This window comes from Lacerta agilis, chromosome 8 (assembly GCF_009819535.1).
Source record: "Lacerta agilis isolate rLacAgi1 chromosome 8, rLacAgi1.pri, whole genome shotgun sequence".
Classification (NCBI taxonomy): Eukaryota; Metazoa; Chordata; class Lepidosauria; order Squamata; family Lacertidae; genus Lacerta; species Lacerta agilis.
The window spans coordinates 38,600,964-38,622,976 of record NC_046319.1 but is presented as its reverse complement, the minus strand read 5'-3'; the positions used below and the strand labels follow the sequence as shown (position 1 = coordinate 38,622,976).

The 22,013-nt window shown below is 44.8% G+C and overlaps 2 protein-coding genes and 1 non-coding gene across 5 annotated transcripts in view; 1 reads left to right on the top strand and 2 right to left on the bottom strand.

The window, feature by feature from the left end:
* Positions 1–1,626: 1,626 nt before the first annotated feature.
* The window catches only part of CA5A (carbonic anhydrase 5A), a 30,044-nt gene continuing 9,657 nt past the window's right edge, over positions 1,627–22,013 (bottom strand). The window contains exons 1-7 of one of the 2 annotated variants that reach the window (XM_033157017.1): positions 15,027–15,188; positions 12,803–13,000; positions 6,139–6,257; positions 5,691–5,786; positions 4,443–4,505; positions 3,560–3,715; positions 1,627–1,860 (exon numbers count right to left, since the gene is read on the bottom strand). In XM_033157017.1, coding sequence (XP_033012908.1) covers positions 1,651–1,860; positions 3,560–3,715; positions 4,443–4,505; positions 5,691–5,786; positions 6,139–6,257; positions 12,803–13,000; positions 15,027–15,174 — 990 coding nt within the window. In that variant the 5' untranslated portion in view covers positions 15,175–15,188 and the 3' untranslated portion in view covers positions 1,627–1,650. Of the gene's footprint in view, positions 1,861–3,559; positions 3,716–4,442; positions 4,506–5,690; positions 5,787–6,138; positions 6,258–12,802; positions 13,001–15,026; positions 15,189–22,013 lie in introns of those variants that run through there. The other variant, XM_033157018.1, reaches the window with a different exon arrangement.
* TRNAA-UGC lies at positions 4,062–4,132 on the bottom strand. The gene has a single exon. It is a non-coding gene; the product is annotated as a tRNA-Ala (tRNA).
* Positions 16,322–21,338, top strand: LOC117051007 (zinc finger protein RFP-like). Of its 2 annotated transcripts, XM_033157019.1 has the most exons (4): positions 16,322–16,526; positions 17,182–17,604; positions 18,273–18,368; positions 20,522–21,338. In XM_033157019.1, exons 1-4 carry the CDS (start codon positions 16,473–16,475, stop codon positions 20,528–20,530), a joined length of 582 nt encoding a protein of 193 aa, XP_033012910.1. In that variant the 5' UTR covers positions 16,322–16,472; the 3' UTR covers positions 20,531–21,338. The 2 variants fall into 2 exon arrangements, with proteins under 2 accessions (XP_033012910.1, XP_033012911.1); XM_033157020.1 differs by lacking the exon at positions 16,322–16,526 and having other exon boundaries at positions 16,961–17,604.

Below are 22,013 nucleotides of genomic sequence, written 5' to 3'. Positions count from 1 at the left end.
ACCTGGCTGCTGTCCTCACCAGCCTAAGTGGAATTAAAGGATTGATCCAACTAAGTAGACCCACTGAAATTAATGGGCCCGAGTTAGTCATGTCCATTCATTTGAATGGGTCTTCTCTGAGTAGAACTAACACTGGCCATAACCCAAAGTTGCCACCTTCTGCAAGGATTAAAACAATTGTGCATGCCAAACTGAGCTCCTATCCTGAGGCCAAGTGTGGGGCCCCTCCAGATGTTGCTGAAGTACAACTCCCATCAGCCCCAGCAAGCTTGAGCAACGGCCAGGGATGATGGGAGTTGTAGTTCAGCAACATCTGGAGGGCCAAAGATTTTCCACACCTGCCCTATTTAGTTTCTGAGAATAGATTGGTCCAAATATATCCATATGGCTGATGACATATTCTAACTTTTGCTATACTCAAGTTATATTTGGCACACAAGACCCACCAGCCTATGATTGAAAAGGAGAGGACACCCTTGCAGAAAACAAGCCGTGTGCTGAAGACAGAGTCACTCCCTGTGGGCGAGTGGGAAACGTAAAATTAATCCCACTTTTGTATGAACCAAAATAAGGGCACACATGTAAACAAAACTGATGCTTGCAGAAGGTGGATTTCAGTTCACCCTGGAATTTAAGTAACATGGTTAATGAAGCTTGTTTTTCAAAACTGCTAGAACCATTTATTTCTACTTTTGACATGCACATGCTGAAACTGTAACAGAACACTCCCCAGTACTATTACGTGATATTTGGGGGGGGGGGGAATCTGACAAGGGCTGCAATGCTAAAAGCAATTGATTAATTCTGGCACATGATAGATCTCAAGATAGCTTTAGCAGAAGATGGATCCCGGATGAGGCTTGTTATCTATATTAGGTGTGCTCATGACGAAGTGTGCACATGGGAGTCCCAACCATGTCAGTAAATATATACTGATAAGTACGTACACATAAAGCCCAGTCCTATGCCCATTTCCTTGGAATCTTGGTCCCGCTGATCTTAACTGAGATCATTTCCAAGAAAATACACTTAGGATTTCATCCAGAATCCATTTAAATCCACTGGTTTGTGGAAAGGGCTCATTCCCTGGATCTAAGAGAACTAAAACAAACACCTCTGGTAGGCACAAAAGATACAGTGAAAAATTAGATAACTGTTATAAAGTTAAGAGCTCAGAGGTAGACAGAATTGGACCGTGTGTACCAATATAAGCACATGTCCATTCATTAAAAAAAGTCATTACTCTTGCAAACTCTACATTTCCTACAGCTATGCTTTAGTTATGTCTTTCCTTGAATGTGTCCACTTGGGGACATCTTTTGCAGCTTATGAAACTGAGAATCTCTCTCTCTCTCTCTGTGTGTGTGTGTGTGTGTGTATATATATATATATATATATATATATATGAGAAGTCTTGATGACAAAGCTTGGAATTCTACTTGATGCATACTCTGAATGGCTATTTGTGGGAGGGGTTTAAGTTAAAGCAGGTTATTGTGCTACAGAAAAAGCAGCTTGTTAGAAGAGGAAAGGACCCCAAAACCAACCCAATACCCTTTAAAGTAAGTGACCATGTATCAAGATACATTTGAAACATATAAAGTGCTAATAAACATTGTATATATATATATATTTCCCCCCCCCCTCTCCTTAAAGGCGCATGTGCCCCGTCTGGGGTGTTTGCTGCTGGGCATGGTGTATCTGTTCGTCTGATCTTGTTTCAATGTTCCGTTGGTGCTGGATTAGGAAAGAGGAACGGACGGTACGATCCATTATTGGCTGAAGTGGACGGAAATTGTCCACCATCCTTTGCTCTTCTTCTCCCGCAGGGGTGAAGAGCAACATCCGAAACATCTCAAGCTGGAAATGAGAAAGAGCAAAGTCCAGAAAGGGTTAGGGAAGAAACAAAATTGATCTCTCTCTCTCTCTCTCCCCCCCCCCTCTCACACACACACCTCCCTCTAACACCCAAGTTAATGGTTCGGCTCTCTTCCCGAGCTGCTTAAGTAGAGACTGGGCTGCCCTTTGCCACCTGGAGACAAAATCCATATCTTATCATTTGCAGCATGTCAGCCTTTGAGAACATTATCGAATCCTAGACATTCACAGGATGGCGGCATGCCATCTCTTAATCAAGCCTACATTCTTAAGCTGCCTCAGTTTCCAGAATTCAAACACCCAGAAGTTAGAGGCCCAGTGCAGTCATAACTATGGTTTGTTGCCTTGGCCCTGAAGATCCCAAATGTGCAACAAAAGCAACCACAGTTTATCGTAACTAGCTAAGCTCTGCACCCAGAGGCCATGCAAGGCCAGGCTGCTGTTAACAGGGAAGCTGTCTTAACCATGGTTTGCTCAACAACAGTTATTACTTTGTTGTTGTTCTGATTGTGTTATACATTTTAAAGTTAGCTTTTGTTTGTTTCAACCTGAATCCTATTGGCCACTACAGATCTCTTCTTCTGAAACAAAAATGGAATGCAAGTCTTTAAATGAAAGAAAACATTAATCACAAGTCACAATTTCACACTCAGGTTTGTGATCAATTTGTATTCATGACTCAGATGCAATGCTCAGCTTTGGCTAAAGGAAAGCAAACCATGGTTAAGCATTATGACTGTACCGAGTTAGTGAATCCTGGAAAAGGAATCTAAGGACAAAAGTGATAAGCCCGTTGCTAGGAAAAGAATTCAAACATAATTTGACCCACGGAAACTGGAAAGGCCCAATGCGTGCCACAAAAGCAGGTGTTTTAGAGATGGAAGGAACTGAGCTTAAAAAGAAGAAAATAGTTGAAATCCTCAGGACCCAGCCATGAAAGTAAATCCCACTAAGATAAGCAGGAATTGCTTCCAAATGAGAATCCGTACGTTTTTGCTTGTTTCAATAGTGATATTATTGTACTGCCACTGTTAGGAACAGGAAGCATTTCATTTTGTTTCTCATCATCTGTCTCTCTCTCTCTGCACCAGACGTTGTTTAAAATGCTCATACTTGGAGCCAAATTGGATGCAATGCTCAACATGCCATTTGCAATCATGTCAGTTTACAAAACAATTAACAAAGGAACTGGACAATTTTCACTGAGAGGGCTTAACCTCCCCCCACCCCACCATGATCCCAAAGTCACCCAAAAAAACCTGCAGCCCTATCTCCCTCGAAGCTGCAATTAGCATTGGGAGGGAAGCTTTAAGATACCAAATAAAAATTACAATTTTTTTACCCACATGATTGCAAGTTACATGTTCATGTCTACTAGTTTAACTTGCAAAAAACAAAAACAACCCACACAAATCCTCCACAATAAGAAGTTTTAAAGATTTGCCTTTCCACATATAAACTCAGCCTTACAGTGTTGGATACATCTGCAGGTATTATTCAGCAGTATGTGCCTTCTATACTGCACGTGCAGAGGTGAAAATGTTGCACTCACATTTTAGAAGACACCAAGTTCCTCCTAGAAAGCTTTTTCCCACCTGAGAATCTCATGCTTCCTTCTGCTTTCCCACATTCATCCCCAGCAATACACCAACTACATATGGCAAGTTTCCATTTGCTCTACCTGATCATCATCAACCTCTATCGCCTTCTTCTTGATGATCCAGGTGACGGACTCTGAAAGCGGCGGGGTGGTCAGAGATCCTGCGTACGTCCAATAATCAGGGCATGATGGCAACAAGCAGGACGGGTCAAATTCATCAAACTCAACGAGATCATCCTAGCAAATGCAAGCATCAGTGATTAGTCTGGGTTATTTGTGATGGGATCCTCAGCTTGACCAGCCTTCCTGGGTCCTCAGGCACCAAGCGTGGAGAGAGGAGCCACAATTCAATACAGTTCTCCACCACAGCATCCCCACCACATATAGCAGGCCTCAGCTCCTTTTGTACTGCTTCTGTCAGACTGTGAGCTTGTAGGCAGGGACGATCTTATCTTTTTATATATGTACCGGTACATAGGAAGCTATCCTATACGAAGTCAGACCACTGGCTCATCTTAACACAATATTGTCTACATGGACTGGCAGCAGCTCTCCATGGTTACAGGCTGGGTTCTCTCCCAGTCGATGCTGCCAGAGATCAAACCTGGGACCTTCTGCATGCAAGGCAGACGCTCTTCCACTGAGCTACAGCCCTTCCAGAAGCCACTGGGAGAATGGCACACACATCCTGGCTCCTCTGCTTGGAATCAGACTGCTCAACTCTGAACAAATGCCTGGCTCAAAGTGGGAGCAAGGCATTGTGAGGTTCCAGTGCTCTAGGCCACCTGTGGCATAACACAGGCACCATAAGGCCACCAGCATAAACACAACAGGCGCATGCATCATCCAGGAATGCTCATCGTCAGGTTGGCTTCAGCTTGACTTCAGGGCAAACCTATTGATTGCTCCTGTGCATTGTGTGAGATGGATACTGAATAGCAACTAAGGTTAAAATTATCTTTACCTTGTGTTTAATTGATGGCAAGGCATCTACTAACTTCTGAAGCCCACTGTGATTGGCTCCAAGCTGTGAAGGGAATGGGAGAAAGAGTATGTTTTTATTCATTGCATCCAGAGATCAAGTGGTTTAGTGCAAACTCCTATGACACTAGGCCAGCCTTCTCTAACTCGTTGCCCTGAAAATGTTTTGGACTACAACTCCCATCACCCCCTGTTGGCTGGGACTGATGGGAGTTGTAGTCCAAAAGTTCCACAGGGCAGCAGATTGGCTAAGGTTGCACTATGCCATTAGCCTTTGCCGGACACAGCTGAAATATTTTCTGGTATTTATTTGTTCCCACCAACTGCATCACACTATGCAAGGGAATGCTGGAAGTTCTAAATCAATACAATAATTGAACCGCTGCAGAGAGGACACATATGCAGTTTGGGTGCTGAAAAGTCCTCACTCTTCCCCCCCCCCTTTCTCTCTTCCCTCCTCCCTATAATTCATTTTTTCTCCATTTATTCCTTCTTCTTGCTCAGTATGATCCTTGGTTTCTGATTCTGTAACTGATCTAGTTAACCAACAGGATGTATGCTTGTACTACTGTGATATAAACAAAAAATTAAAAGGTTACTTGCAGCGCACTCCTATAGATGTCCATTCAGATTATTATTATTCATTTCATTTCTATACCGTTTTATATTTTAAATAAAAATCTTAAAGCGGTTTACAGCATATTAAAACATCAATAAAACAATCCAAAATTAAACATTACTGAAGAAAGTCAAATATAAAGTATACAGTATAAAGTATAAAGCAACATAATGAACTAAAAAAGATTTCAAAATAAAACATTACAAAGGAGGTCAAGTACAGAATACATATTTAACTAAAAAAAAATCTTAAGCACTCAGGTATAAGTGCTATTGAACCACAGAATCATAGAAATGTAGAGTTGGAAGTGACCCCAAGGGTGAAATAGTCCAACCACCCACAATGCAGGACTCACAGCTAAGGAATCCTTGACAGGTGGTCATCTGTTTAAAAATCTCAAAAGGAGAGTCCACCACCTTCCGAGGTAGCCCATTCCATGGCTGAGCAGCTCCTACCATTGAAAGGAAGAGTTCATTTGGACTTATTCCTAGGTAAATGTGCAAAGGAGTGCAGCCTTAAAGGTGCTCTTTGTGTAAGGAAGTGTCTCCAAACTTTTATAAATGACAGTTCAGAATGAACCACTGGAAGATTACAGGCTTCCCAGCATCATACCTTCAAAAAGACTCCAATCACAGCCAAACCATTTTCTTCCATCAAAGCTTCTTCAAAACTTTCATATTTGCAAGAATTCCAGTGTACCAAATGCAGCTGAAATTAAATTCAACCTGTATTTTAGAACCGTGGAAGAAATGAGATGGAACAATCTTTTTCTTCAGAAACCGCAGTGAATCGGGTATGATTCTCAAAAGACCTTGCAAGAGAGCTCTGAGCCTTCTACTCTTGGCTGCCCAAGAGCAACCCCACAACCACAACCCCACACACAAAAAAAGAGAAATGGCCGCATGGCTACTGGCCAAATCTGGCCACACGTTGACAGAGGAAATATCACTGGCCCAAAATGCTTTTGCGAACACTTCTGATTAAGACTCATTGGTGCACAACATTCTAGAATCTCACCAAAGTATTCTGTGAGTGGGAAGATCCTCCTTCTTCCTCTTACCTCTGCTGGGAAGACCTTACAGTCAATCGTGTGCTCCGAGCCCCATGCATTTATGGCCCCCCAGTGAAAGTGGAACTGCTTCAGCCGGTAGTTATTTTCTAAGGGGCCTCCTGTAATAACTTGGATAAGAGGAAAAATAATGTTAGGAGGCCAACACTTAAGCCCCAAGCCTATACAATTACCTGAGAGTAAGTTCCCATGAAATAAATGAGATTTCTTTCTGGAAACACATGGGAAAGATTGCACTGTTGTATCTCTCTCATCCTTCTCCCTCTTAATCTAGAGACACCTGGCAAGGAGGAAGTAGCGGCAGAGTCTGTCTGGTTCTCCTGAAAGTACGTGGATGGCATCAAACAGCAACAACACAGAAGCCAAAAGCAGAAGTGAAGCAGATTTGGCTTGGTGCACAAAGTGCATTGTGCTGGTAGGGAGAGAGGAGGGGTGTTGTGGGATTGGAAAGAATCTTACAGCCACGTCCTTCTAACTGTTCGCACTTCAGGGGGGGGGGATAAACCACAGCAGGGCTTGCAAAATCACAGTGAAGATGCACAGTGTGACTTCTCTGCTGCTGTAAATAGGAGTCTCTGAGCTGGCTCACTGAGATATTATAGGATGCTTACATCCACAGTATCCAAACATAGTCTCTGCATTGATCCCATGATCTGACAGGGATGCTTCTGGAAGCCTGACAAATATTGGTGACCACGAAAGACAGAGCTATTCCTGGAGTTCTAGCTGAGCCATCTGAATACAAGCATGGCATGTTTACCAGGAAGTTAGACTCAGTGGTTATGACCGACACCTTACATACATACAGGAAAGCACACTTGGGATCACAGATTAATTACATTTCTTATCCACACCGTAGCAGCAAGAGATTGCCCTTAACGTAATGCAAGAATTCTCACGACTTGCTTTGGCTTAGGAAAAGTAAAATTCTGGAAAACGTTTTCTGCAGTAACACTTTGGTAATCTAGCACCGATTGCAAGGACTGTTCTTCTGGGCTATGTTCCTTCTTTTTGATGGAAGCAAATGTCAAACACATCTGCTGGATACAGATCATCAAAGATGCAGAATCTTTGACACACCTAGCACATGATCTAAAAGGCTCCAGAAGAAGAGAATTGCCGTGTGTGACAGCACCTACAGGTATCCAATGTGGTCTGGTGTGCATGCATTATCTCTCCTGCTTCACTCCATATTATTTCTGTTTAATAGATGTAACCGTTGATGAAAAGAATGGATATTGAAACATAATTTTGAATTGTTACAATTATTTGCCTGTCTTCCCCAATCTAAACATCCTATGTTATTGCACATCATAATGCAATTGTAATTACTCTGGTGTTCATAGTCTCCCATAACTCTGTCTACAAGTTCAAAATGATATTATTTTGGACTGTTTTATTTTATTTTATTGTTGTAAGTTATATGTTGATATGCAACCAAATCTGTAAGCCTATGCAAATGTATTTATATATTTTTAAATTTTAAAAGAAAATCAATTTTAAAAGCCTAAGTTAGAATTGCCGTATGTGGATAATTTCTTACAGAAATAAAGAGTCCTACATTGTCCCCATTTAGATTTTTCACCACTAGGATGGCAGCTGGAACTTCCATTGGGCTCACATACGAGGACAACCTAATAAAAGTTATCTGTTGCTTAATGACGCCAAGTCCTTTGTAAGAGACTGAAAACGGTACGTTGTTATGCTGTGTTTAGTCTGTTACTTGCTAGTGGCTATTCCTTTGGCTGACTTTAAAAAGGGGTAATCTGCCTATGTGAGCCCAAACATAAGACAGTGCGCCCTGCACAACTAAAACCACTTTCCTCCAGGATGTACAGAGAAAAGGGTTTGTGAGCATCTGCAGAGAATTATGGAAGAATGTAGCAGAAAATTAGGCTGCATATGATTGCCCCCTTGTGGTGAAAATAAGTACTCGTGCTCTTAAGTCATGTGCTAGTACAACAAAACATTACCTCTAACTTACCGTACTCGGCTATTTCTATACATGCATGACTACAGAACATGTGTGATTTTGCAAAAAATGTACGTATGCAGACACTGAGCAAAATTCCTGAGATGCTTGCTGCCTTCTCATGCCATATGCACTTGATAGGAAGAGCAGACATTGAAGGGTCAAAAAGCGACGTCGCTACCACATGCTTGTTTTTCTACCACATGCTAAATAAATAGTTCCTGTGGGTGGCACTGCAGGTGGCACTGTGGGTTAGACCACAGAGCCTAGGGCTTGTCGATCAGAAGGTCGGCGGTTCGAATCCCCGTGACAGGGTGAGCTCCCGTTTCTCGGTCCCTGCTCCTGCCAACCTAAGCAATTCGAAAGCACGTCAAAGTGCAAGTAGATAAATAGGTACTGCTCTGGCGGGAAGGTAAATGGCATTTCCGTGCGCTGCTCTGGTTTGCCAGAAGCGGCTTAGTCATGCTGGCCACATGACCAGGAAGCTGTACACTAGCTCCCTCGGCCAATAAAGCGACATGAGAGCCACAACCCCTAATGGTCAGGGGTCCCTTTACCCTTACTTAAGGAGAAAGGGAGGAAATGCAATAGAATGTGGTCTCTTTTGTGCCACAGCCTGTATCTCTAGGTGCAGATCTGAAAGTCCTTGTATATTCTGACAGAACAATCCTAATTACAGAAAGCCAGCGTAAGTGACTCCTCCTTGCAGGAGGAATTTGACTGCTTGTCAGCTAAGTTCCCCCGGGTTGCCACTCACAGACCAAACTGAAGGAATAGGTTTGGAACAGGTGTAAGTCTCTCCTTGCCCCTTCATGAGCCAACACCCCCCCTCCCCGGAACACCACTTCTGGGGAATTTGCACTGACATATATTATGTCATCTTAAGTTCCACCAGCTGAGCCTAGCTGAGGGCCTTATGCCAGCATAACTCTGGCTCAGCTGGGATGGGGGGCTTACACTGGGCAAAGCCCCGGCTCAGCCGAGAAAGCTCAGGATCTGACGAATCCAAGTTCTCTCTTCCTGGTGGATCTTGGGCTTGGACTGCTCTGCTAAATAGTAACTGCAGGCAATCCCGCAACCCCTAACTGCACTTTGGAAGTTCTGCCTGCCACCAAAAACAGCGGACACCAACACCACAAAGCAACCACCAGAGGGCAACAGTGTGCACACAACCACCAGCACTTACCTGCGTTGTCTCATTTCCTTCGCTCTCTCCCCCTTTGCCTTCATTCTACTCCCAGTAGTGCAACTAGCCTCATCCTTGGAACAAATCTGATTTAGATCCCATCTCAGATGCCGCCTCTCTTAAAAGCAGGCTCCTCTATTCAGTTTACCGCCATTGTCTTCCTTCTTACTTTTTGACTCTAATCCACTCTTTTTCCTCTTCTGTATCTGTGCAGCTGCCTATTACTGTCAGACAGCAGAAGCAAGGAGAAAGAAAACAGAGGAAGAAGAGAGCATCAGGAGCAGGTGGGAAATAAGAGTAAGTTACATGTTTAGGAGTCAGAAAGAACCACAAAGAAGAAAAGCATTATAGAAAAGCAAGAACAAGCCTATAATTTAAGTCCCTTCCTAATGCCGCTCCCATTGGAATGAGCAGGGTTTGCAACAGGAGGACTGCAGCATAGGGAAGGCACGTTTATTGGCTTTGGGGCTTGAGTAATGTAAATGACACTTGGCTGGATGCTTATCATGCACACCAAGACATTTTTTTATGCTAGCAGCACAAATGTGTTTTATTTTATTGTAAGATGAGCCTCGCGGATCAGGCCAATGGCCCATCTAAACTTAGAATCCTGCTCTCACAGTGGCCAACTAGATACCCTAATGGGAAACCCAAAAGCAGAACCCGAGGGCAACGGCATTCTGCCCACCTGCAATTCCCAGCAACTGGTATTGAGGCAAAATGCCTCTCTGACAGCAGAGGTAACAGATAAGCATCACCACTAGCAGCTGACTCTGCTTAGATATTTAAAAGAGGTAGAAGTTATAGGCATATCATGATTAGATTTAAAAGAGTGACGTGGATCAGAATGACTTCAAAGCAAACCTAAAGAGTTTCAATGGAAACCGGCAGAGAACACCGAATGTTAGCAGCTGGAATTTATAGAGCAAAGGTTACCCTCGAGTAAGGCTAGGAAACTTGAGCAAGAAGGCAGAGATAGAGAATGCAGAGGAACAGGAAAGGAGGGTGGTGCCTGAAGTCAGCCACAGCTATGATAATCATCAAATTTGGAGGGGGTTGGGGGTTGGGGAGAGAGACCGCTGTGCAATTTCTCTTAGCAGAAACCAAGGGACAGTGTGCAGGACAACGGGAAAAGTGTGTCATATCAGGATGCTAAGATAGAAGAGAGGTCTTGGAAATGCAAAGCAAAGGTGCTGCTTTCTGCTAGTAAATCTATCAACCTTGCCTAGTATCTCTTTGCATAATGGCTACTCAGGTAACCGGACTTAATCCAAGTACTGTGTAACACACAACTTACTTAATGAGTGCTGCTAAGTGTTCTAACCACACACCACTAACAGCCACCACAATGTTAGTTATTGGCTAAACAGATTATCAATGCACGGCTTTTGAGGCTCTGTCTTATCTGTTTAAAATTAAAACAACCACTACAGCATTAAGCACAGAGCACTTGGTTCAAGTGAGCTAACAAAACCTGGCTTTTCTTTTCAGGAAGAATAAAAAGAGCTCTTCCAATGCCAGAGACGGCAGCTATATTCAGTTTCCTTCAATTTACTGGTTTCAATACAATTCCAAGGGGAACCAGAGAACAGGGTGCTTTGCTAGAACCAAGCACCTATCTTGCCTTCTAGATATTTTCCAAGTACATTATTCAAAAGCTTATCTGTGAAATGCAGCCAAAGTGATAAACAACCTTTTATTTCATTAATGTTTAATGCCAGTGTTATACTATTCATTTGGGAACGTGCACACATGAAACCTCCTCAAGGGCTTCCTCTGCAAAAATGGATGGGTAAAAGTTGAATGAAAAAGCATCCAAAAGAATTTTAAAAATGCGTCCAAATAAAGAATGTCAGCTGCTCCCCAAGTCTTGTATGGATTACAGTTGGAGTGAATTTTAGCCAAGAGACAAAATTCATGGAAATCATAGCAAAAAAGCAAAATTGCTGGACTAAGATTGCTTGACTAAGACCCTGACGGAAAAATGTGCTCGGCCGTAAAGTTCTCTGAGTTATTGTGTTGCACCCTAACCTACCTTACAGGCAGGGGCGTAGCTAGCCGCTGGGCTGCTGGGGGCAGCAAGCCAAGCAGCACCCATGGGGGCAGGGCGTCGCTCCGTGTGCATGACGTCATGACGCATGTGCACGGAGCGACGCCTCCGCCGGGGCCAGCTGGCCCACCCCTCTCCCGCTGCGCTCCGTGAGCGGAGCCGTCCCGGGGAAAGGAGAGGGGCTGGGCCAACGAGGGGGGTGTCATTCCCCTCGCTGGCCCGCCCCTCTCCTTTCCCCGCAGGCTCCGCTCCGGGAGCGGAGCGGTGAAAAAAGCCGCTGAAAGGGGGAAAGCCCCCTCTTTCAGCGGCTTTTTTCGCCACTGGCTGGAGGCAGGGATTGCAGGGGCGGGGCTCCGCCCCGAGTGTCACTCCCCCAGGGCGCTACGGGGGGCCCCACCGCCCCCCCTTGCTACGCCCCTGCTTACAGGGTTGCTGAGAATAAAAAAAACGAGGAAGTTTCCATCTATGCTGCCCTGAGCTCCATGGAGGAGGAATGTGTGTGGTTAAAATGTCATATATACATAACAGGAAACAGCCTTTGTTAAGGATTAGTTCCTACATTGAATGTACTATAAATATGCAGTTTCTCAAAAACCAGGGATGGGGAGACCTGTGACCTTCCCCCAACTACAACACACATCATCCCTGAACCATGCTGACTGTGACTGATGGGAGTTGTAGTTCAACAACATCTGCAGGGCCACAAGTCCGCCACGCCTGTAATACACTATTCCTGTATCCTCAATTATAATGATTCACAGAGTCTGGAAGTCAGTGCTAGATACTGTACTAATTATCTCAGAGAGAGCATTAGTTAAGAATTTCCACCCACAGACATCACTCATGAACATTGATATGGCCCTTTTCATGAATAAAACGCTATACAATTCTCGTATTATTTGGTAGGGCTCTGGGGGGTCAGGAGAGCCACGTGACCAAAGCCACGTAATCCAGACCAAACAACCAGCTTTTCCCTTAGCGAAAGGGCAATTGTCAATCTTAAATTTTAAAGATGTGGATCAACTCTCACAAGGGCATGGATGCGAGCATAAATGCAAGGATTCACATGACACATATTTGCCTGGATATTTAGGGAAATGAGAAATAACTTGCAGAAATTTATAGTGTGCCAAAGCACTTAGCTTTTGCCAACTGGAGGGGTGGCAAAAGGTGCCTGCTAGGCCAGAACTTAACAGCAGCACCAGTATGTCTTAGGAACATGGGAGTCTGCTCTACACCAAGCCAGATCATTGGTGCATCTAGCTCAGTATTGCCTACACTGACTGGCAGCAATGGTTCTTCAGGGTTTCAAGCAGGAGGCATTCTCGGCCCTAGCTGGAGAAGCCATCAGGGTTTGAACCTGGGACCTTCTGCATACAAAGCAAGTGCTCTACCACTGAGCTTCCCTTAAATATTGTAAGATCTCAGTCATCCCCTTAAGTCTTACTTGATTTGTCTGTGGTATCCTCAAACTCAACCAGGAACGAGTATCCGTTGTTCCACATATGGAGGCAAGTGGCTGGATCATAGCGTATTTCAAGGGGTTTAAGATGGGGGTCATAGACGCTGTCTCTCCACTGGATATTGATCGGAGACTGCCGGCTGCCCCCCGGAATTGTGATCGGGCTCTGCCACAGCGGATGTACTGGAAGAAGAGGACACAGGCAGTTTCTCATAAGCTGTATGGAACTCACAGTTATGTTTTAGGCTGATTGATCAATGGAAGTTGCTTGGAAGAGCAGGCCACACAGTGCAAACAATTCTCCAACTTGTTCTGCATGTCCAGGGGGCCTTTGGCTGCAAAACAACACTTGCCCAGTTCTGAAACGAAGGGGAGTTTCAAAAGCAGTTTACAATGTAGCACGAAGGGCCTGCTATTTGAAAATTCAAAACATCCCACCAAGCGATGGGAAGCAATTCAGCTCGCCTGAAGTAAGTACTTCTCTTGATCCTGGTGACAGCCTTCCAGCTGGCAACCATATTCCAAGCCAGCCTGCTTACAAAAGTTATCAATGAAAGGAATAAACAGTTGCAATTCAGATTCACACAGAGAAGCTGCAATTAGATTTGCACCTTAACACCGCCCTGAACCTGATGCTCCCTCACACTGTAATCAACACCTTTGCATTCTCCAATCATTCTTTTAGGTTTCTGCATTGATTTTAATGCAATTGCTTTCAGCAGTCAGATACGCTGTCCCACCATTCCCTAATCTGTGGTCTTTCCCGCCACTGCTAAATATCAGCACAATTCCCAAGAAAGCCTGGATGTCAGTGCAAAGGAAAGGAAAGCTGCCCTGGGGAGAAAAGTCTGACAACTGAGTACGGAGCAAGGTTGGGGGAGACTTCCAGCAAGTGGCAGACTTTTGGATCTCAAATTTTACCAGCGCCATGTGCAACGCCAACATTCAGCACTACACCCCAGCCCATCTCTTGCAATCCATTCTATATCATTGTTGCAGCACACACACCCCCGAGGTGCCAGCCAAACCAGTTCAGCCAAACCAGTTCCACTATCCTCATATCATATCGTACAACCCCATGACCAGGGGACTGTCCCCTATGAGATAAATCCAGGATCCATTTCTCCAATCAACTGTTGCATTCGCGCAATGCTGAAAAGTGTGTGGGGACCCCAGATGCGAACAACAAATAAGGAACTGTGGGTGTGCATTTGGGTCACCCCACATTATACATCCCCTCCCCCAGAAGAGTGTCCTCTGCAAGATGGCATCAGGACATACGACTCTGTGACATTTCCCTGCAAAGACCAGCTGAGACCAGAGGGGGCCACTTCTCAAAGGCCCTGCTATGCTTTTGCTAGGAAACTGTGGAGGAGTCAGGTTGGGACTTTGGGGGGCTTCTGCAGTGGGTGCAAACAGGTGAGGAAGAAACTGGGAAGGACAGTGCGAAGTGTGTTGCGATTTAATTTATCAAAAAGTTTTAACTCCTCCTTTACCTAATGAGAGCTGGTATGGTATAGTTGTTCATGGAGTGTTCAATTAGGGCCTGGGAAATACAAGGGTTCAAGTCCCAAATCAATAATGTAGCGATTGGGTCACGTTGAGCCCATCACTACCTCCAGTGCATCACTCCCAGGATGCAAGGATAAAATGAGGAGAACCATGTATGCTGCCTTGGAAACTCCTTAGAAGGAGAAAGGTATGGAATAAATGCTATAATAATGTACATGTACACAACAGCAAGGTATACAGAATACAAAACAAGCAGTCCACACAATACCTAATCCATCATACAATATAAGGATAGGGCATAACCACTGGGGTTCAAAAAAGCAGATCAGAAATGAAAAAGATTTAAGGTGGGGACAGGTGGGGAATGAACTGAGAGAGGTGTTTTGGGGAGGGGGGGGGAGATTGTAATAGTACATTAGGGTTGTACCTAACTAAGCAAAAAGCAAACCATACTGTACGTGTGGAAGGGCAATTAGAGAATGAGAAAAGAACATGGTGGGGGAAGATAATAAGCAGGGTGTGGACAGCTGGGAAAAGAGATGGGGAGGGGGGTGAAGGGGAAATATTGGGGCCTTATGGACCCCAGGTAGAGGCCATAATTTTTTTGGGGGGGGGGGATGTTCCTGCAGAGAGAAGAGGGGGAGGGGGAGTCTCTTTTCTGGCGGGGGTGGGGGTCGCCGCAGGGTGTGTCACTCACCACCGTCCCGGAGGCGGTAGGAGGCGCAGGCGCCCAAGCTGCACCGCCTCACCCCGCCGCCGCCACGGCGGACGGAGAAGGAGGCTGGACCCGGCCGAGGGTCCCTGCCGAGGCGGAGGAGCAGCGGCGTCAGGAGACGACGAGCCATGGCCGAGGCGTCAGGAGAAGGCAGCAGCGGCGTCGCCGTTGTTTGGAAGCGAAGGGCCCCCTCAGTCCTCGGCCGGCCCAGCCGAGCCAGCCCCTTCCGGGGCCTCGCCCACCATCCCCGCCCGGCAAAGCGCTGCGGCCGCGAGCGGGCGAAAGTATTCCGGGAGGGACGGCAGAGTCATTTCCCGGCTCGCCGCCTGCAGGCGCCAAAAACACTCCGCGCCGGAGTTGGCGAGCGAGAGAAACTTTCCCGGCTCGATCCGGGCGCAGGTTTCGGTGCAAGTGGCACTGGAGAAACCTAAAGGTCGAGAGCGGGGCACCTCCATCTCCTCGAGGCGCATTATATTAAGAGATTTGGCGAGGGAGATAACAAGGCGCTGCAAAGTTTTTAATCTGTCTGATGATCGGATGGCTTGGAGCGCTTTCAGGGAAGAAGCCCGGTTGGAGTCAGTATAGGGCTTACTCCTGAGTAGACTCCAATAAGGATTGAGGTGTTAACGTGGGAGGGAGGGAGAGGGCGGCCACTTAGGCATGGGGGGGGGGAGAGATTTGCATGAAATCATCACTTGCTAATATCAGATGTGTATCAGATGCAAATTTCTAAATGATTACAATACTACGATTTTAAAAGGCACGCTAGAGCTCTCACCCAAGTCGGGAAAGGGAGCTTCTCTGCGCCTCCTCAAGTCGCTGACTGACTGTTGATAGGCAGCTGTTTTATAGGCCTATAAAACGCTGTATTAACTGCCCCTTTTACTGTTTTATAGGCTATCGTCCAAACACCAAGTATTTCATTTCTGGGCTATTGAAAAACTTTGTACTGCGAATGAAGCATACAGATAATTTGACCCTCCCTTTCTTTCCTGGAAATGAGATTAAAAACACAATTCCTCAAAGAGTTAAATGAAGATTTACAGTGCAGTCCTACTCAGAAGTTGAATCCCGTAGGACTTACTCTTAGATGGGTGTACAGCCTAAATATGGAAAGGTCCTCTAATAAGCAAGAACTCTCTCATTAGTGAGCTAACTGGTTACAGGTGCTCCAAGAACCAGCTGTGGGAAAACTTTGGCTCGCTGGATGTTACGGAACTGCAACTCCCGTCAGCCCCAGAAAACATGCTCAATGGTCAGGGATGATGGGAGTTGTAGTTCGTCAACATCTAGAGGGCCAAAGGTTCCCCTTAACCTTCAGAATACTATAAAATCCAGGCAGGCTTCATGTTAAGGATGCTGATAATTGTAGCTCTATAAGGGACAAGCTAGTTCCCAGAATCCTTTACAGAAAGTAATGTGCTTTAAATGTGTGGATGTGATATTTGTCTGGATTCCAGTATTTCTTGGTGGTGTTTAACTGTAAGTAAACTACTGTATTAAGAAAGTAGTGTGGTTATTTATAGTGATCAAATTTAGTACTTGGCTGTTTAGAATGGTGGCTCTTTCTCTGGAGTAGTCACTCCTCATCAGAAGGTATTTGTTATACTGTGATCCTAGGTACTGTATCTTTACTTAGAAGTAAATTATGCTGAGTTCAATGGGACTTTCTGTTGGATAAGTGCACGGGGTTCGCTTACTATTTCTAAAAGAACACACATATAGGATTGGGTGGCCGTTTAACTTCAACTAAATTCTTGTTAAAAAGAATAATACTGTATGCAACATTTGTGTTTAGTTTGGCTTTTGATTTGTTTTCACCTTTTTTAGGTGGACTTTTAAAAATATATGTTGAAATTATGGTGTAAACTTGAAACATATGCTACTTATGAAATAGTAGTACAGTGCTCTCATCAAAAGACTTTGTCCCTTAAAATATGTTGAGTGTTGATAGTTAAGAAGGAATTTGTGCTCTGTAAGTTTTGAAGGCATTTGTGTTCTGTAAGTTTTGCAACAAAGTGGATTTGGACTTTATAATGAGTAAGACCTCTTTGTTTTGCCCACTACCACCATTTTTGTTGCTCTTGAACTATTTTAAATCGGAAATGAAACCCAACCTGTTTTTATTGCCCTCTAGGGAGAAGTAAGGATGGCAACTGAGGGACCTCTTCAGGAGCTTATTGATGCAATGACTTGTCCCATCTGCCTGGGATATTTCAAAGATCCTGTGATGTTGGACTGCGGGCATAATTTCTGCAAAGCTTGCACTGTCCAGTCTTGGCCTGAATCTGAGGGAGCCAATGCTTGTCCCGAGTGCAGGAGACTCTTTCAGCCAATGGACAGCAGGCCAAACTGGCAACTGGCCAAAGTGGTCCAGCTTGTCAAGCTGTGGGTGGAGAGACGACCAGAAAGGAGAAGGGAGGTGTGTAAAAGACATCGGAAGCCCCTGAAGTTCATTTGTAAAGATGATGAAGCCCCGCTCTGTATGGTGTGTAAACGGACCAAGGCACACAGTGGCCATAAGGTAGCCCTGTTGGAGGAAGTTGCCCGAGAGCTCAAGGTAAGCAAGGCAAACATGGGAATATGCCTTATACTGAGGTTATTTGGGGGAAAGGCCACAGCTTAGTGGTAGAGCATCTGCTTTGCAGGCAGAAGGTCTCAGGTTCAGTCTTCGTCCCTGTCTGTATCCCTAGAGAGCTGCTGCCAGTCAGTGTAGACAATACTGAGTTAGATGGACCAATGGCTTGACTCCTTATAAGGCAGTGTCCTGTGTCCATGTGGCTCAGAACTGCCTACACCAGTGATGGCCAAATTTGGCCCTCCAGCTGTTTTGGGACTACAACTCCCATCATCCCTAGCTAACAGGACCAGTGGTCAGGGATGATGGGAATTGTCCCAAAACAGCTGGAGAGCCAAGTTTGGCCATCACTGGTCTACACTGACTGGCAGCAGCTCTCCAGGGTTTCAGATGGAGAACATTCCCAGCCCTACCTGCAGATGCCTGTGACTGAACCAAGGACTTTCTGCATGCAAAACAAATGCTCCGCCCCTGAGCTCTGACCTTCATTGGTGGGATTTGCTGCCACCCTATAAAGATGTGGAGGTGGTCTCGGGTTGTTTTAACCAGGGGGTGGGGGAGGGGTAGAGGTTGGGCAAACAAATCAAGTAAAGGGGAAATCTTCCTGATAAAGCAAAAGAACATCAGCATTCTTTGTTGTTGTTGTTCAGGAGAAAACCAAAGCCCAGCTGAAGGCTATGGAGGAAGAGAGGAAGAACCTTGAAGGCTGCAAAATTACTCAAGAGCCGGGAAGATCAGAATGTCTGGTAAACGTTTTAATTTATATAGCTTGCAAATCCTCTCTCCTATTTTCCAGCTCCAGGCAGCAACATCACTGCAATGCCCCACTTCCACTTGGGAAGAGACATTTCTTCTTCCCAAGACTTCCTTCCACTTGGTGCTCACTGCTGTTTTGCTTCCCCTTCACTCCTGAAGCAGACTGAAAACAATTATGAAAACCCCAATGCTATGTGGTCTTCACTTTATAGCTTAAACTTGTCATGTTCGGTATTAAGTGGTTGAAACAAATGATCCCACCCCAGAAAATCTGCGGTAAGGAAAGTTACAGGATTTCAGCAAGGAGCTGCAGGATATGCACCGATTGGAAATGAAGCTGTGCCAACCCTGAAACTTCTGCAGGCACAAACGGTATTCATAATAGGATCCTGTAAAATCACCCTGACACCCGCAATCATGAATTCATGATATAAATAAAGGCTTTATGGAGGGGCCCTAAGTTAATTGCTGCCCTTCTCCTGATAAGAGTCTTGGAGGGGGGGAAAGGGCGTAAGTAAGGTAATTTCCTAGCTCTGGTCAAGGAAGTGTCTGGGAAGAGGAAACCACACTGCAGGTCTCTGGAGACCAGCTGATGCACACACCCCACCAAGCATAGCCCATCTGGTCACTCCTACTAGTGAATGCAGACAGAAATGAAGCAGCCCATGGACATTGCGAAATGAAAGGGAAGCACTGGTGTGCTCCGAGGACCCCTGAGTTGCTGAATCTTATATATTTAAAAGGCAGCAGCAAAGACGCCCCCAACAGCCAAGTGAGCCTGCTGTGGTAGCCACAGAATGCTGCAAGACAGCTGGAATACAGAAAATGGGAGGCAGGGGAGAGTTGGATGCCCTTCCATTTGCCCAGGGAGATGGCACTACCAATAGATCTTGTCCTGTCCAGCTCTGGGATTATGTCTCTTTTACTGGAGCTGTGAGAGCTAAATATATACAATGGTACCTTGGTTAATCCATTCCGGAACTCCATTCCAAAACCAAAGCGTTCCAAAACCAAGGCGCCCTTTCCCATAGAAAGTAATGCAAAATGAATTAATCTGTTCCAGACTTTTAAAAACAACCCCTAAAACAGCAATTTAACATGAATTTTACTATCTAATGAGACCATTGATCCATAAAATGAAAGCAATAATCAATGTACTGTACTATAGAATAAATAAGACAGTATTGTAGATGTTAAAAATTAAAATTATTTTTTTTCTGATGTCATAAGAAAAATAACTGCTTCTTTTCTTTTATGGGGTACCCAATAGCCCATATAGAGTCCTTATGTAGGTTTTCTATCAGTAGGAGAAAAATAACAGAGGCCAACCAGAGAATATTGAGAAGTAAAGCAGCTAGTAAGCCTGATCTTTATTAAACTGTTGCAACAGGGTGCCCACCCACCCCCAACGCAGGGAGGGAGGAGGAACCCAGAACAAAGGTGTGCAAGCCCTTATATAGACTTTGGAAATTGCCACCCTGTAGCTCAAGATCACCCCCCAATACATCATACATACATCACAGAAGGGACAGTCTATAGCAGAATCCTGTCTGGCAGGAAACCTGTTAATGGGTTTACCTGGTGAGCCTGGCCATTCTTTGATGATGATAAATACTTAATTCCTGAGTCCAGGTCACAGGCTCACCCTATTCATACACGGATACACCCTTAAGACAGGATTTGTGAGCAAAGAGACAATGGGGAGGCTTTCCCATTTCCTTCCTCCTTGCAGAGAAACATTTGAGGTCAATTCCGAAATGTTTGAAAACCAAGGCGCAGCTTCTGATTGGTGCAGGTGCCCCGGAAACAATAGCTGACAGCCTCATTGGACATTCGGCTTCCATAAAAAGTTCAAAAACCGGAACACTTCCGGGTTTTCAGCATTTGGGAACCAAGGCATTTGAGTAGCAAGGCGTTTGAGAAGCAAGGCACCACTGTATATCTTAATAACTAGCCACTACATTCTCTTTGTCCTTGGCTTGCCTCTACTTGAAGGGAGTATTTTCTGCTCTCTGCAAGGCTTCCTGACCAAATCCATGTGAAGTTTGAAGAGAGAATGTTTTGTGAACCTGTCTGCAACAGCAGGTGCTGATGCATCCCCTGATCTCACCCAGCCTTCTCCTTTTCTTTCTCTGTCCTGCAGAAAATGTGACTGGACCCAGGCATAGCACCCAATCCCCTGTCAATCTTTCTGAGGACCCTAAGGGTGTGAGACGCAAGGCGTAAAAGATTTGGAACCTGCCTGTCCACCCTGAGACGCTCTGATGTTGTACAAAAGAAAAACAAAAACACAAAGGAACCCCACTAGCATCACCCTGAAGACAGAGGGACCCACCGGGTTGTGAGTCCTGGGAATCTTTAGCCCCATCCCTTAATTCAATGTGCATGTTCAGTCATGGGTGGGGAGATGGCAGGCTCCACCTCCCCACCTGCAAACTTGCGTTTGAACTCCCATGTAAAATTCCCATGTAGAGGGATCTGTTCAGGAATTCAAATGCACATACTGAGTTACTAACCCTATGCTTCTGTTGAGGAAGCCTTAATACTTATCTTTACCTAGTTGATTCTAGGTTCTTAAATTCCTTCTAAACTAACACTTTTGCCCAGGGAGAAGACTGGGTTTTTTTCTGGACTTTGAGAGGATCTATTAGAAATTAAATTTTAGCCTTGCTTTGTGAGGTTTCGATTGATCCCTAAAATAAACTGTTGGGAACAATTCTTTAACATACCTCGGGCAGGGAGTAAATATACACCTGAGGTACCAGAGTCCTTTACTTACAATGGTTCCTTGAGTGAACTGATAAGTGTTATAATGGCATCTCATCCATCTTGCATTTTTATGTGCTCATCAGATATTCTGATCACGTGGCACCTCTTTGCTGAGGTTTGTTCTTATATATATTTTTGGGTGGGGTGGGGGTTGGTTACATATGAGCACTGGAAAAATAAAAACAAAGCTTTTAACAAAATAAGCAGAAATGTATCAAATTGCTGCATATTGATGAGAAGCTCTTCCATGATCACTCTGATGGCCCTTGCAAGAAGATTTATCTCCAGCACTCACTCATCTAGAGATGCTTGAGAGCCAGATGATGTTTGAGGGAGTTGTTTCCTCCAGGGGCATAGACCTCTCCTGATTGCAAGCAGAGGGAGAGACCTACTTCAAGTGGGAGGAGGGAGAAACACTTGGTCAAAACTCTGTGGATTAAACAAGCAAGGAAACCAGGGTCTTAGTGGGGGAATGTTCAGGGAGGCAGGAGAGAATATATTGTTTATTGATATCCTTCCTAACTTGTGTTAGCAAGTTCTATATCTTAGCAGAGTAACATTCCCCTTTAAACACACAGCGGTTTGCTTGTTGCAGGCTCGCCTGAGCCTCTCAATTTAAGATTCCTGGTAAGATCCCTTCTTGTTCCTCTTAAAAAGAATAGACACAACAATCTTATGAAAGTCAACATAAAAGTAGTTTACTCACAATACAGTATTTGAGTTCACAGTTAGATCCCTGAAGGCAGACTTAGGTTACAAAAGTACAGATCTACATGAACTATCCCATATGGGAGTTAGTCCCAAATGACTGCGACTGAGCAGTCACTTCTCCTAACACACAGGAAAACAAAATGGAGAAGAAGAGA